The sequence below is a fragment of the Erpetoichthys calabaricus genome, chromosome 17 (genome assembly GCF_900747795.2).
Source record: "Erpetoichthys calabaricus chromosome 17, fErpCal1.3, whole genome shotgun sequence".
In the NCBI taxonomy this organism is placed as follows: Eukaryota; Metazoa; Chordata; class Cladistia; order Polypteriformes; family Polypteridae; genus Erpetoichthys; species Erpetoichthys calabaricus.
In genome coordinates, this window is record NC_041410.2 from 72970916 (window position 1) to 72987524 (window position 16609).

Below are 16609 nucleotides of genomic sequence, written 5' to 3' on the forward strand. Positions count from 1 at the left end.
GGAATAAGCGGAGGGAAGCTGGATAAGATATGGCTGGAGACAAAGTCAATGAGATGAGAATTATGGGTCTCAGTCCTCAGAATGCTTCAGACAACACAAAATGAACAAAAAGAGTTTGGGGGTAAGGAGCCACCCTTGCTATTCCTAGATAAATGATAATTAAACACATTGTGTGTTTTTCATTATTTCAGCTAAAGTAAGAGCCAAATAAACTGGGCACTAAGACTCTGAAGTAGCACTTGTGTTTCACATCACGCTGGCAGCTGACATGTCATATCATCACTACTGACCTCCCTTATGTACAAGAAAATTAATGTTTTAATTGAGCGTAAAAGGTCAACAGAGTCAGGTGGGTATACAAAGTATTAAACTGGAGTCTTAGGGGTAGCAGATCACCAATAAACATTCACAATCTGAAATGGTAACTACCATCCTGTGCATACAAAATCTGAACTCGACAGACACCTGGGGACTGATGAGATGCAATTTCTGAAGGGCTGTTCAACCTCACACAAGGAGTCCAAGATGTATGATTTTCTTACAAGATCATTTATAAATACCTTGACATGTAGCACCTTATATTATTGTACTTGAAATGACTGGATTGGAGACACCTAATTATAAGACTTAAGTCAAGATCTACAGAGCAATGCTGTATCTTTACAAATGTGGTACTGCAAGTCACACCTGAATTCCTTAATATCTGATAATGTACTCATTTCTGTATAATAAAAAACAGAATATCCAAACATAGTTATTCCTAACTTCAGGATATTCTGATTAAGGTTCTAATGACGCCAAACCGTTGCAAGTCTTCACTTCAAGTAAGAAAATACAGAAATGCACTGATCTACATTAATGCAACGATCACACAAACCATGGACATTTGTCAGTTCTCTGTGGCCCACTGCACCATTCACTTCACATGTCCCAGCAGAATTCTCTATGAAAGGCTCAGTCTTAGGTTTGCAGAAGCAGTTAAATTGTTTCCACAGGAAAAATGAAATGGCAGTTTACTGCATATGCAAGTCCTCCCTGGGGATCATTTACCAGGCACCCTCAATAATCAGATTTGTGATCCTCTGTGCCTGTTGACAAGTCGGTCTGTGCTGCTTTCCGAAATCCATGGCAGTGGAAGTCCATTAAATTAGTTTTTCCTCGGTGTAAAAAGATCTTTTTTCATAGTTGTGGAATGAGCTGACTTGATTCAGTTCTGCAGGTTAAATGACTGTAGACAGCGGCTTGAGCAGCAGTATGCAACAAAACTGAGAGCAGTCCTGTGATGAGCAGAGAAAGAGAGAGAAGACAACTGATGAACTTGTGGCAGTCCAATGGGGCACACTGGAAATATGTTCAACATTTGTCAAAGTATTTAAAAATAGTCGAGAGATCGGATTATACAACAGCTTCACTAATAGTTACTAAAATAACATGCAGACTAGATGAGAACTAACTTCAATTGGACTGATATTTTATTTTAGAACATTCCAGACACTGGGCAGGCAGTTTACAAAGTATTTTGACCAACTGTTTGTAACTACAAAGCTCTGCCATTGAGTCGCTCACACACGAACAGATCCTCTTCTAAAACCTACATCCACCTAGCTGCACTTTTTAAATGATCCCCAGTGCCTGCAGCATAATGAAAACCAAGGTAGACATATTTTGTTCATTTTATTAAATTCATATGGTGCTGTTGGCACACTGCCCAGGTAATCATGGCATGGGCTGTTATTACACAAAACCGTATTTCATGCAGACACAGTACGGCACTGTAAAAACTCACTGTGTGAGGTGGCACGCCTTACCGCGGGCCAGCCACTACTGTCAAAGGAAATAAAGTAGAACTTCTTTCTTTTACAATTAACTGCCTGCTACTTTGACAGAGGCGGTCGCAGTGTGCTGGGTGGCAGCATATGGAGCTGCAGTGTATTGGCCACATTGTGCTTTCTTAAACAGTGCACTGATTTAAGCCAGTCAACCATTCTATTCTTTATTTCTTAACTGGATAATGTGCCACTCCTTTACTAGCGGCTGCACTATTGGCTATAAAAGAGCTGTGGCTTAAAATCAGATGTGATGCTAATCTTGCATACCAGATCAGTAGAAGCCTAGTCAGGATTCAATTCAAAGTTGATCTTTAAATAAAGTAATCTTGAACACAATGGTGACTAAAAGATATAAAAAAAATCTCTGCTAATTAATCAGTAAATTGTGTAGAAATGTCTCTATATACTAGTGTTGTGTTTTCTGGATGTAGTTCAACATTAAATTTCTGCTTCATTTTAAGAATATTGTATTTGTAATCAGTGTATAGGCAGTGAAAGGTTTGCAAGCAGACATGCATTTCATAAGAATAACTTGAAGTTAAAAAAAGGTATAAAATGCACTCACTTAGTATATCGGTTACATATATGCAGAAGCCCGTTACTACTTTGTGAACGTAAAAAATAAGAAAAAAAACCAGCAATAATGTATTTGTCCTGTGATTCCACATTTACACGAGAGTCTAGAAGAGGATGAAGCATACACATGCATGTGTGTGTGTGTTTGTGTGTACAAAATAATCAAACAGTTTTCTCAATTCATTAGTACATTCCAATCCAAAAAAAAAAAACACGGAAAAACAGAATCCCTAGTGGCTGCTTGATTCAAGACGTTTTCTTTTTTACCACACTCCTTTAAACATTATTAAGACATTTTCATCCCTCCCAGAATTTATTTTATGGCCATATAGAGTGTGTGTTTTTCCTTGCTTTTTTTACAGACTGTAAGTTTACTTGGTCAGTTTTGTACATAAGTGTTATTTGTTACTGTATGAACTAAAAATTAAATTTATGTGCTTTCCAATGATTTTAGTTCACTTGGGCTTTAATACGGACAAATAAATATTATTTAAAACACCAGTACATTTTCATGTTTGTAATCAGGGATTGGCTATTTAGGAGTCCCAGAGGGCCCAAGGTACTCGATGGGGTCACCAACAGGTTATCACAGTATAAGGCAATCCTCTAGATGTGTTTCATTAAATGCTGTTTAAATTTATACCCTTTGGTTGAACAATTTCATAGAAAAAAATGAATGGTACAATAGCAAATTATCAAGAACTAGTTTGTTATCTAAGGTGGCACAATGATTTTATAGGGTCATTACTGTCATGTGTACAGAGCAGATTTACATACTGCTGCCTCACACATGTAGCGTCCCGGGGTCAATGTCTGGCCTAGAAAACGTCTGTGTGGAGTTTACATGTTCCTCCCATGCCCACACTGCCTTCCTCGTAGTACTCTGATTTCTTTGTACCTGCCAAAGTTATGTGAAAGCTTACCTTCCCCAGTATCACTAAGTGTTTGACTGGATTCCCATCTAAAGCTTGTTACTATCGGGATAGCCTCTGCTTCTCTGTTGACGCAAAATGGAATAAGTAGGTTCCAAATGAAAGAAAAAAAACAAATGAATCATTGCCAAAACAAAACTGGCTAGGTGACAATCATTGTCAGGTGTAGTCATTGCTTTTGGAAGGAATAATTGCAAAACTACCGTATATACAGTGGAACCATGGTTAAAGAATGCACTACTTAACGAACAAATTGGTTAACAAACTTTTATTTTGAACAATTTTTGTCTTGGTTAACAAACAAAATTTGGATAATGAACGCAAGCACAGACTGGTTTTTATGAATTATGCTCATTTGTGCTTTGACGCGCTTGCTGTAAACATTGCTTTTCTGAGTGTTGTGTTCACTGACGTTACTTTTTTGTTATTTTTTCAGTTTCGATGTTATTTTTTATGTACATATTTACTCGTTATGGCACCTAAGAAAGAGAAACGTGTTAGTGTAGCAGTAAAGAAAGAAATTATAGAATGGCATTCGTGTTTCCGTCATCGCAAAGGAATACAATATGCCGAAATTGACTGTCTGTACAATTCTAAAGAACACAGAGGCATTTAAGGTGGCTGAAGTGGCTAAAGGAGTGACTGTGTTAACGAAACAAAGGTCTAAAGTGCTAGAAGAAGTGGAAAAACTGCTGTTAATTTGGATAAATGAAAAGTAGCTGGCTGGAGATAGTGTTAGTGAAGCAATAATTTGTGAAAAGGCTAAGCAGTTACACAGTGATTTGTTGACCAGTGCCGACGAGCGAGACTTTAAAGCGAGTAGAGGGTGGTTTGATCATTTTTGCCAGCGTAGTGTTATAAGGCACGGGGAGGCTGCAAGTTCAAATGAAACAGCAGCAAAAGCCTTTGTGGATGAATTCGCAGAGTTTGTTGAAAGTGAAGGCTATGTCTCGCATCAAGTGTTTAATTGCGACAAGACAGGGTTATTCTGGAAAAAAATGCCCAGAAGAACCTACATCACCCAAGAGGAGAAGGGACTACCCAGACACAAGCCTATGAAAGACAGGCTTACACTTTTATTTTGCGCTAATGCAAGGAAGAGGAGGTTAGGGAGGAAATCACTAGTGCTCAGATAAAGGAAATTTGCAATAAGTGGAATGATGTGCAGGAATTTATTGAGAAGCACCACCCTAACGAAATTGTGGCTAATAGGGCAATTAACATAATGAATGACAATGCAATATCGCATTTTAGAAAAATTCTGCAGGAAAGAAAAAGACAAATCTTATTAGATCGCTTTCTTGTGCCCAAAGAAAAGGAATCACGACTGTTTTATGTAATTTAGTTTATTTGTTTGTACTAATGATATATATATTTTTTTCTATATTTTTCATCACAGAAAAACCCTTAAAAAATAAAATTAAAATATTTCTGAGTCTGGAACGGATTAATTGTATTTATATTAATTTCAATGGGAAAAACGGTCTTGATTAGTGAACATTTTGGTTAGCAAACAGAGTCGCGGAACGGATTAAGTTTGTTAACTGAGGTTCCACTGTACTCATGTTTAAGTTCTTCCGTGGATAAGTCGGGGCTTGATTTTACCGTATAATTTCCGGTATTTTATAATGTCAACCGTATAAGTCAAATGCGGAAAACTCACACTTATTGATCCAAGAGATTATGATATGCTAACGCCCACCTGAGAAAGTAACCAAGGAGCACACTGCCTTTTTTTTCTCTGTATTGTGCCTATGTGACCACACGGTAACACCAGAACTATTCTGAAGCGACGTTTGCACTGTTGTGTTTTTTGTATCTCACACCCTCATACACCTTTATCGTAAGAGCATCCCTCATCTACAATGGAGCGTTTGATCAGAAGAAAATATGAAGCTGGTTTTAAATTAAACATCATTGAAGTAGCGAAAGAAATTGGTAACTGAGTTGCTATAACAAAATTTGATGTGTCTGAGAAACTGATGCAAGATTGGAGGAAGCAAGAAGATGTAAAAAAAATAAATAAAAAATAAGTGCTGTATTTTTGAACGGGTGTATAAGTCAGGGTCTGATTTTATGATCGATTTATCGGGTTTCAAGATCCGACTTATACGTGAGTATATACAGTACATCCTTTTGTGCATTTGTAAATCGTCATAAATGTCCAAGGATATTTTGGAAACTATGGATTTAGGACAGACTATCACTGATGACGGTCATGCTCATTTTATGTTATCAGTTGCCTTGGTAATTGTATTCTCTGGGGATGAGCCATTCAAAAAGTATTTTTTTTTTCTTTGTGCCCTCCCACACCATAACCAATCATCTATGGGGGAGGAGCGAAAGCTTTAGATTTGTCAAAAATCTTGATCTCCAGCTTTTGATGGATCTCTACATTTTAGGGTCCCCGATATCGAAAACATCTATATTTCCATGATGGGTGTGTGTCTGTCTGTGTGCGTGTGTGTCTGTATGTCACAGTCTCTTGCGGACGGTCTAGACCTAAAACTGATGGATGGAAACATACCAAACTTGAAACTTAAGCCTGTTATGAGATGACAATGTGCTGATTAGTTTTTCAGCCAAATTGTGCAAGAGGCACTCTAGAGGAACCCTGTAATTCTGCAATTAATTATGAAATCTTCTCATCATTTGCTATAGTAATTACCTATTTTATGATTAGAAAGATTAACATCAGAGCAGTAAATAATTACTGAAATGGTATAGAATAGTTCGGGTAACTTGGTTCCTAGGGAGCAAAGCTTACTGATGCTTACATCTGTTTTTTTTTTACTAATATCATTGCTGTCATTAAAATTATGTGACTGTCTCCCAAAACATGGATGGCCACACCTTCTCTTGCAGCTCGGTTAAGATCTTGAAAAGACTGTTATTTCGCTTAGGCTAGTCAGGCTCAGTGGGGCCACTGTGTGAGCTATACCACAATTTGGTATAGGGTTACTGATGATAATAATACAATTTACAGAAGGTGTGGACATGCGTGGTACAAACTGAATGATCAAAACTGTATCATTACACACTGGCTGATGGGTGGGATCTGGAATGTTACTGAAAGGTAAAGAGCAGAAGCTTGTACGGAGTATGAAAAGTAATGGTTGCATAAAGTTGAGTTTACCTCTGCCCACAGCAATGACATTGGAAGTAGACTTTGAATCTGAAGGTGGGTTGTGTCATACTCTAAATTTATTGTTAATCCCGCTGTTTAAAAACCAAGAGAGTTTTTCTTAACAACAAGGAATAGTGATTCAGCATTCTTCTGTCTAGTTGTAAATCATCGTAAATAGGCAAGGCTATTCTGGAAACCACAGATTTAAGACTGACTATCAATGATGATGGTGTAATAGCCAGTTAAAGGGCATACACATTTTTAAGTTTATTGAAAAGCTTTGTGTAAGAAACATGCATTATGAGCTTGGTGTGTGATGAAGTTTACATTAAGAGAATGAAGACTGTCACTTCAGCGTGATTTTGAAAGAACTGCTTTTCTTCTTTGCAAGTGTTATAACTATACATGAGACATAGTATTTAGCCTTTTTAGAGAATGTCGGTACCATGCACTGCTTGTAAAGGAACCACCCTGCCAACTTTGTAATCTTACTGGGAGACCTCAGCAGTGACTTAGGTAAAGACAAAGATGCCTGGTAGAATGTAATGGGAGAATAGCCCGTCTGGTCTGAATTCAAGTGATGAACTGTTAACATGTATTTGTGTTCGTAAACACCTAGGCCAAAGGCATAATTATCAAACTTGAAATCATTGTATTTGACTGAGGTTGACATTGATCTGTAAACTATTAACTTATCACCCCAGATGGCTGGACACAGGTGAGCTAGCGTACTGCTTAACATAGTGGTGTCCTACAGACTACGCTTCAGTAGAAGCAGCAGTCTTAAGATTAAAAAAAAATAATAATCTAATTCTAAACATTGTCTGTGTATTGCCTCACACAGCTATTAAACAAACACAGCTCAAAATGTTCAATTGTTGCATAAAACTAGTCCTTTATCAGAGTGGTTCTTGACTAGAGCTGCTGTTCTTTACCAGTGCAGCATGTTAGGTGATACATGAGGGAACACAATAAATAAACAAATAAATAACTAATTAAATAACTGGACAAAAAGTGACCCTTAAAAGGACTGTTGGTTACAAAGCAGATGAACCGGAGTCTGCACGCTCAGCTGTGTTTCAGTGTCACGGCTCTGTCTCACGGTGCTCCTGCTGTAAGACTCCATTCCCGTCTGCACCATTTCAAAGTCTCCCACTGCTCACATGGGGTCCGAGGTTACACTTCTCTCTTGATCCCCACCTCTTTGAGCTGAACCATGTGTGCCAAGACTGGTGGATTCTTAAGAAACAGTTTCTCTTAACAGGCCAGTGCTGACTTTATCACTGCCCCAATGCACTCTCTCTCACTCTTTCTTTTAGGTCTGGTATACTGACGTTTCAATTTTTTTGGTAAACTTTTTTGGTGTACTCTCATTTTTTTTTAACAGTTTTAGAAATAGTCTGACTAATGCAGAAGAAGATATATTGAGGATCAAAGATGAATGTTAACAATAAAATAAATACATCACACACTTTATTTTAGTGTCCATTGATATTAATCAACACTGTTTGGTAACATTTATGACATTTTAAAAAATAAACACAAGAACAGGTTGAACACTGAAGCAGAACTACACAACCTTTCACTCTGATTTATTATTTTCTATGATTTAAAGCCAAAACATGGGTTATATAAATATATATTGGTTAGGTGACAGTGGATGCTGACTAAATGCCAACATTGTCAAAACTTTGTTTTTGCTGCTGTGGCTAAAGTGGCACCATAATTTTTTTCTACCATTTAACTGTGCACTCCAGAACACTACATGATAAATGACTGGTGAAGAGTTTATTTAAGTTTATTCAGACATCAGACCAATTATGCAAGCATCAGCCTTAAATGCATTTGCAAGTAATATGAAAGACGTTCCTTTATCCCAAAAAATCTTCCAACTGCAGTCCCCCACAAGCATGGTGTGTAGTAACCAAAAGGAACTGAAAAAATGAAAAACCATATGGTACACGGTACATGATGCTAATATCAATGTTAAGATTTATCCTGAAGAAAGAATGTTTTTCAAATATTTACAGGGTAGACAAGACAGATGAGCTATCAGCATACACTGAACTATGCACAAAGTGCAAGAGAAATGCTGACTGTGAGCTTAAATACTACAGACCCACTGTTTTAAACAAAGTTCTAGAAATCTGGCAAACAGCTTCATTAGAGTTACAATGACCCAGATTAATAAAACTGATCAACAATTCACCAATATAACATTGTGAACTATGTGTTTTCTTTCTTTTCTTTAGGTGAATATACACACATTACTTTGATTCGATTTTAAGCAAAATGTAATGTTTAACTTCTTCTTCTATAAAGCTTTGCTTTTCGCCATGTCACATGGAAATGGCACACAATCACTCTTTATTTGACCAGAGGTCATAACTGAAAAATGCAGCAGCAGTGTAACTGCAATATGTTATAGTTTTATAGTTCATGCAGCCCTAGTGGGTGTGATGTCATCTAAACTATTCTAAGAATTAGAAAATGTTGAACTCAACTCTGAAAATTTTCAGGAAGTGAAAGCAACATTTTGAAGAAACCCTTAAACTGGGTGGGAACTATTCCCATGGCAGAGGACAGTCCAGGATTAATTAGTAGAGTTGGTAGGTTACAAGGCTGTTGGAAATCTGTGGGGCTGAAAGGAATCCAAATGGAAATGCTTTAATTAATGCACCTCTTCAATGCTGCATACAAGGCAGGAATAGGACCTCTGGGTGCTGATTCCTGTTTTCAGAAAGGGTGAGCAGTTGTTGTATTCTACTTTCAGAAGGATTACTCTCCTCTGTCAAAAGATCTGCACTGGTATCAGGAAGGCTGCCAGTTCAAATCCCCTCACTGCCAGAAGGGATCCCAGTCCGCTGGGCCTTTAAGCAAGGCGCTTAGCCTGAAAATTGCTCCAGGGGCGCTATACAATGGCTGACCTTGCACTCTGACCCCCAAAGATCATCAAAGATCAGGATTAGAAAGGTATATCAAAATCAAAAAATCAAAGGTTTTTCTGATCATGAAACAGGGGACCAATTGGTTTTCTTTGCACACAAGCTTTGAGAAGGTTGTGGTGTTTGCCAATCTTGTCTGTTGCGGGAGAATGGAGGTGTGGGGCTGTTCTTGTGTTACAATCCATCTCTGCATTGTGTGAAATGCACCTTTACTCTTTGTGTAAAATGAATATCACTCTCATTACCATTTTTATCACACATTCACTTGTGCTTATAAATTAAAGCTAAATATTAAATTTGAAGCAATTAGTAGAAGGTCAGACAATTAACATTTTCAAGAATTGTGTATCTTTTTAGGAATTATTTAGAGTTGTGATAGTCCATATAAGGCAAGTTCTACCTCAAAAATCGGCAGAGGTCTCTCCTAGACTTTCTTATATACTCAGATATGGGGATGGATATTTGAGGAGTAAACCGCAAGAGAATGACTATATTTTAATATTATGCACACTAAAGAACCATCAACAACAAATCAAATCATATTAATAATATATTGAACAGTTATTATAAAAGTAAAGTTAAATAAATCGGACTCTGCAGCTGCATAAAAAAAAATTTGCCATGACAATTTTGTTTTGGTCAACAATTCAGGAAAATTACCACTTTCAGTAAACGGAAGTGGGTCAAAAGTTGTAAGAGATTTTAGTAATGTGTGTAATGCATTACTTGTACACAAAATTTTATTTACATAAAGCAAAATCATTGTTAAATATGCAAGTATTACCATTTGAACGTCAAACAGAAAACTGTGATTATCTCGAAAACCAGTCATTTTTCGAAAAAATGCAAAGCGACAAAAAATGTTTAGAATGTGGTGCTTTACCATAATATGATATTTTTGGGGAAACGTTTCAGGTAAAATGCCACTTCTGGTTAGCAGAAATAGTTCAAAAGTTGAAAGAAATCTACATTTTGTACCTAATACTTGTATGCAAAATTTGGCTGATCTAAGTGAAAGCGTACTCAAGTTATCGTGTTTACCCACACACACACACACACAGACAAAAATTCCAAAAATGTCTAAAAATTTCTAAAATGCTGAAATTCATCAAAATCTGGAAATCAAATTTTTGGACGATTCCAATACTTTCCTTATACTTCGTATATGAGAAAGTAAAAAGGAACTCTAGCTTGTGCTTAACAGTTGATCCCTCTTAAGTGTGAAACGATGAAGACAGATTTATTTTTTTTACTTCTGGAAAATATATTTACTTAATGTATTTGCCCCATGCTGTCTCCTTACACGAAAAGACTGGAATATACAGTATCTAACTTTAAATAACCTTCCACCCTTCCAGGTGATTTTGTGATTACCTGCGGTGCACATCAGCTAACGGTGTTTCCCTCAAAGGAAATGATTTTGGGTAAACAATAGTAAACATTGGCTGACTGCAGCGATGACAATGCCCCAAAGGACAATAAAGAAGTTTCCAGTGACTCTTGGATAAGACAAAAGGTGGGCAGAAGTTCATATCTGTAATACAAAAAACAGCAAAGTTGATTTCAGGACTACTAGTCCTTGTATAGTTCTAGTGTAGTCATTTTAATCAACACAGCTATCATTTTTACAAAACTAAAAATTAAACTAATCTTTCATATTTGTTAACAAAAACGAGGATTCTTGGCCATTTTTGAAAGGAATGTAAAGGTTTGTAAAATACTTCTTATCTTACACATCACTTACCAGCAGATGTCTGGAAAAAACAATTTTGATAACTAAAACCTTTCCAGATTTAACATTTAAATTATGATGCTCATCTCTCATATTTTTTTCATTTAATCTCATACAAACAGCTAGAACGAAAAAGTATTAAAATAAACAAAGATTTCTTAAAACATGATGAAAAGAAAAAAATAAAATAGTAATATTTTTAGTCTATTAAAATTCTTTAAAAATTATTTTGATCTTAACTCTGCACACAAGATAAAATGACAACTTCAGTTCAATTTATTAATGATCCAGAATATAGTAGAGGTGTTATTAGATGCAAACAACATTCCCTTGAGCTAAAGTTTGCATAAGTCTCTAATTTATTTCACAGGAGGGTACTTATTTTTGGATTAACACCTAGGCAGTGTCAACACTGGCTTGAAATCAAACCCACAACTTCCAGATTCAAGCTTAAGTTAGCAAACCGCTGCCTCTTGGTTCAGGCAAACCGGAGAGAGCAATTAGGAAAGGTTCATTGGAATCATTTATACAATGAGGACATCTAGCATAGCTATCCTGTCACAGCACAGAGAACTCCTTTGTATAAACAGAATTTGTGTGTGTTTAACAGTGAGTTCGTTTGGTCTGCACTTCAAGAAGGAATGACATCTTGTTCAGTGAGTAGAACTGTTTATCTTGAACTGAGGTACACCGAACACCTTGTGCCCCAGGAGGTCCCATTACTAAACACTCAGCTGTATAATTAGTAATTCTATACATGTGAAGAGCCCGTGCAAAAGCTCTGTCTGCATGGGTGTATTTTACTGATTTTATTTTTTGTAGAGCAACAGACTTTATATAATGATTACCACTACTGCTTCACTACTCCTGAACATCAGCTTAAATCTGAGTCCAGTGACTTATCTGTGACAGTTTATGTGCTTTTTCCACATCTGCATGAGACCTTTTCCAGGTACAGAGAGGTCATCCTCCACCCCATCTCAAAGACATAGAGGGTAGAATGAATGTTGTTTCTAAACTGATTTGGCATGAGTGAGAGGGTGTGGGTGTGTGATTGGTGCCCTTTCCAGGGGCGATTCCTACCCTGCAGCCAGTATTGCTGGCATAGTTTCTTGAACCCCCAGAGTCCTTAACTGTATCAAGTCATATTAAATCTCTACATGGTTATAATTACGTATTATTTAAACATTATATTTAAGTACTATGACTACAGAAAAAAGTTGCTTTATTTGTATATACAGAAATAAAAGACACAAAGTCAACATTGCAACAGAACCCTAACTCCCTATGACCACTGTAGAGGCAAATAAAAAATTGCAGATAATAATATAATAATAATTCTTTGCATTTATATAGCGCTATTCTCACTACTCAAATCACTTAGCAATTGCTCAAGGGCCCAACGGAGCAGAGTTCCTTTTTGCATTTTACGGGATTTGAACCAGCAACCTTTTGATTGCCAGTGCAGATCCCTAGCCTCAGAGCCACCACTCCAAATAAGTTTAGGAAGGTCATGTTATATTACATTGATGTAAACTTGAAAACAGATACGACATTTATCAAAAAAATGTTCACATTATTAAGTATACACAATTTCACAAATACCCAACCTAAACTTTGCATTTTTTTAGTTGAGCACAAAGACAAAATGCTAAAAACATTGTTCGATATACAGGCAGGTTACGTAAATAGTCCTTAGATTCATGATAGTATCCATAGTTGAAACTCTATGAATGAACACTCACCCATTACACACCTTTATGAATATTGCTATTTATAAAAGGTCATTTACTTATTCATCTATTTTGTAGCCATCGAGTTCAAACTGAAGTTACAGACTTCTCAACCCAGTTAATCCACCTACATTCAAGCACACATCCACATTCAAACTAATTTAAAAATGACAATCAAACTCTCAACATATGTCTGGATAGTGGAAGGAAATTAATTATTCAATCTTGTACAAAACATAAGTGAGTAGCTGTGCTACAGGTTTGTACTGCTGAAGAACTCAAATTGAAATTTGCACAGATCAGAAATGCCATCTACAATTCTGTGTGCCAGAAGTTGACTCTTCCTAGAGGACACATTCTAGTGATGCAAATCCAAGTAAACACATATTCAAATCTGGCATTAATTTTCTGTTCCTAGAAGAATAAGCTCCTTTCAAACATTTGCTTGCTTTCTTGAAAAATATATCTGATTTAAGTTTCTTTCTTGGTTCGTTGGCTTTAAAAAATTAATGTTCAGTTAGACTAATTTTTTTTTTTTGCTTGAACTGAGATCATGTTGTATAACTGCGAAATAAAAGTCAATTAAAACCTTTTCCAGCTAAACAGTGTTTCATGTGCTTTCAAAAATGTTGTGCTCTTCACACAGTAAGGCCACTGTTTCAGATCTCTATTCATCTCCTTTATTAATTAAGTGTGCAACACATTTTGAAGAAATGCAATGAATTTTAGGTTTAAAATCACAGTCTGTGCTGGTCAAAGGGTTAATGTACAAAAATAAATGTACTTTAACCAACTACTTACCATCACCTTGTGCCTGACTTTATAAAGGAAAGAAGTATGCAGCATCACTAAATTAGTTCTCTGTTATGAAAAAGTGGAATTCTGCTTGAGCTGAATGCAACAGTTTCGCATTAAATCACAACATAAGCAACTAGAACTTTATAGGGAAAAGCTACATTTAATTAGAGTTTAAAAATATATTCATCTTTCCAAAAAAACAAATAAATCAGTTTAATAAATGCAAGAAACATCAACATAACCTGGACTGACATTCCATTTGCTTGTTGTTCAGTACTGTGTTCCTCTCCATAATATATTTCTAACATGAACAGTAATTACAGAATACTGCTCTTCATTTTGCCTATTTGTGTAAAACATTGGCTGTCGACTAGCAGTCTGGCCAGTATCCCATCAAAATCTTTGCCCAACTATCAAACTTTCCTAATGGTGTCTCATAACGTAGACATTAAATGCCCCGTCACTGTATTTTTATTCAGGTTACATACACTCATTGTTGCCTTTCTAAAGCATTTAAGACCTGGACAGTGTGCCAGTCCATCATACAGTTTCACACACTCCCTGACACTACTGTATGTGTAATTTAGAGGCACCAGTTAATCTAACCTATAGTACATTATACCTATATTAGTACACTTCTGATGGAAGCCAAAATTACCAAGAGGGAGAACATGCAAACTGCAAATGCATAATCATTTATGGGATTCGAACTCAGCACACTGGATCCATGAGGCAGCAGCACTTACCACTCTGACCTCATCCTGCACATTCACATTACATTTCCTGAAAAATTGTAGTTCAGCAAAGTAAGTTTCCTGTATCATTTTTGCTGAACATTTACACATTTTGGCTCAAGGCTATATTACACTACAATGTATGTGTATATAGTGTGATGGACGACCGGCTACAGACTCCGGTCGCCACCCCCAGGCCGCTAGGAGGAACCCTCCGGACAGCATGATGGTGCCCCGAGTTCCAGCAGGGCCTCATGGACTTTGTAGTTTATATACACAGCCCTGCTGGATACCTTGGGGGCCACCGGGAGTTGCTGTAGGGGGGCTAGTGGGCTCTTGTGTGCCGTATAACCCGGGAGTGCGTCAGCATCACGTGACCGGAAGGAACGACGCGCTCCCGGGATGAATAAAAGGACTGTTTACCCTGACCCGGGAGGAAAACGGACTTGTGGGTTTGGCCAGGAACCACTTCCAGGTCAGGGGATATAAAAGGACTATGGGAAAGCCCAGACACTGAGCTGAGCTGGGAGGTAGGAAGGCGAAGTGTCTGGGAGTGGAGGATTGTACTGATTTATAAGAGAGTTATTGTATTTATATGAGTGTGGAGTGGAGGGTGCTTTGTGCACAGTACAAGAAAATAAAAGAATCTTGGACTTTTATCCAGTGTCCGGAGTGGTACCTGAGGGTGTTAGAGGTGGCTCCACGCCTCTATCTGCTACAATAGTAGAGATGATTCTCTTCATTCATCATACTGCATCATGTTTTTGTGAAGGTAAGCTCACTTACCTTTGATCCTGCTCTTGTAAATGCTGTGCAAAACTCTCATAGTTAGCTCCTCTAGACGTATAACTCTCTCCATTTCTGTGCCTATTGTTTTGACCTCTGCTGGCAGGGGAGTTGTCATCTCGCTTGAGGACTGGGATTGAAGTTTCAGATCTGAAACTGTAACTGATAAACCACACCTGCAGTAGAGAAAATCATTCAGTGTTAATATATTTCAAATTAATATTTTTTATTTACTTAAAAATCTTTTGAGCTATAGTTACACAGTTGATAATGTTTCTGATGACAAATGCAAACTGTCTGTAGGCTGTTGTGAAATGAGATAAACACAAAGCTAAACAAAATAATTTTTGAGAGACCCGAGAAAGTGTTGAAAAAAGTACATCCAGATATACTTAAAATAAGAACATGTCAATTTTTTTAATTTATTGTTTATCCTTAAGCAAGACCAAGGGGCATTGCTAATGATGGACAAACCTCAGTATGTCTCTTTTTTGCTGTAGGCTATATTCTAATAAAGAGAAAGGGGTTACCTGTGGAAGGCTTCACAGCACTTATACATGGGGCAATTTATGTGGAAAATACTATAGATAGACTGTAGAATTATTTTGATTGGTTTGCTACATCCTTCTCAGTTTTGCTTTTACCCTGCATATTCAAAGTTTCTAATAATATGGGCAGATTTGTGATAGATAATAAGTAACATACTTTACAATTCTTGGATGAAAATTATATTAATATTCCTCCTATTCTTCTAACTAATTTCTGATCAAACTACTTTATTACAGTAGCTTGAGGAGTACAAGCCTATCCTGGGAGTTTTGGGCAAAAACCAAGAACCAGTGCTACATGGGATGCCATTCTATAATAGGGTACACTTGTACACACAAAAGGGAAGGAGAGTTGAGGATTAAGCAGGCACGATATGTGATGCTCCCTTGTGTACGCTTCAAAATTATATTCTGTATTTATCTAGTAAATCTTTTTTTTATAGTATATTTATAAATACTTGTATAGCATGCTGGGCTCTAAGGGCAAATGGGCTTAACACTAGAATTACCAGAGCCTACGAAAAAACTCGTAGATCCGGCCCACCTTAAATTCATTCGCACCTCTCGGCACATTTAGAGGACAAAAGACGCTGGCGGAGAGGTGCGAACGGATTTAAGGTGGGCCGGATCTACGAGTTTTTTCGTAGACTCTGGTAATTCTAGTGTTAATAAGGATACATGTGATTTAAATATCTAATTCATAATGATAGAGGTTTGCAGGTGACAGCGTTCATACACCTGTAGTCTACATAGAATCTCCAGCTGCCACTCTTTTTCTTTACTAAGACTATAGGCGAGCTCCATGGACATTTCAACGGCTCGATCTTATGTCTCACCAAGTGGGTCTACCCAATATCTTCAGGGGAGGT

At 37.1% G+C, this 16609-nt stretch overlaps 1 protein-coding gene across 3 annotated transcripts in view; it reads right to left on the reverse strand.

The window, feature by feature from the left end:
- Window positions 1–295: 295 nt before the first annotated feature.
- lrrc28 (leucine rich repeat containing 28) overlaps window positions 296–16609 on the reverse strand; it is a 151212-nt gene continuing 134898 nt past the window's right edge. For all 3 annotated transcript variants that reach the window (XM_051920757.1, XM_028822799.2, XM_028822800.2), the window contains 3 exons: window positions 15193–15368; window positions 10784–10943; window positions 296–1277 (listed from right to left, as the gene is read on the reverse strand). In XM_051920757.1, coding sequence (XP_051776717.1) covers window positions 1208–1277; window positions 10784–10943; window positions 15193–15368 — 406 coding nt within the window. In that variant the 3' untranslated portion in view covers window positions 296–1207. The remainder of the gene's footprint in view (window positions 1278–10783; window positions 10944–15192; window positions 15369–16609) is intronic.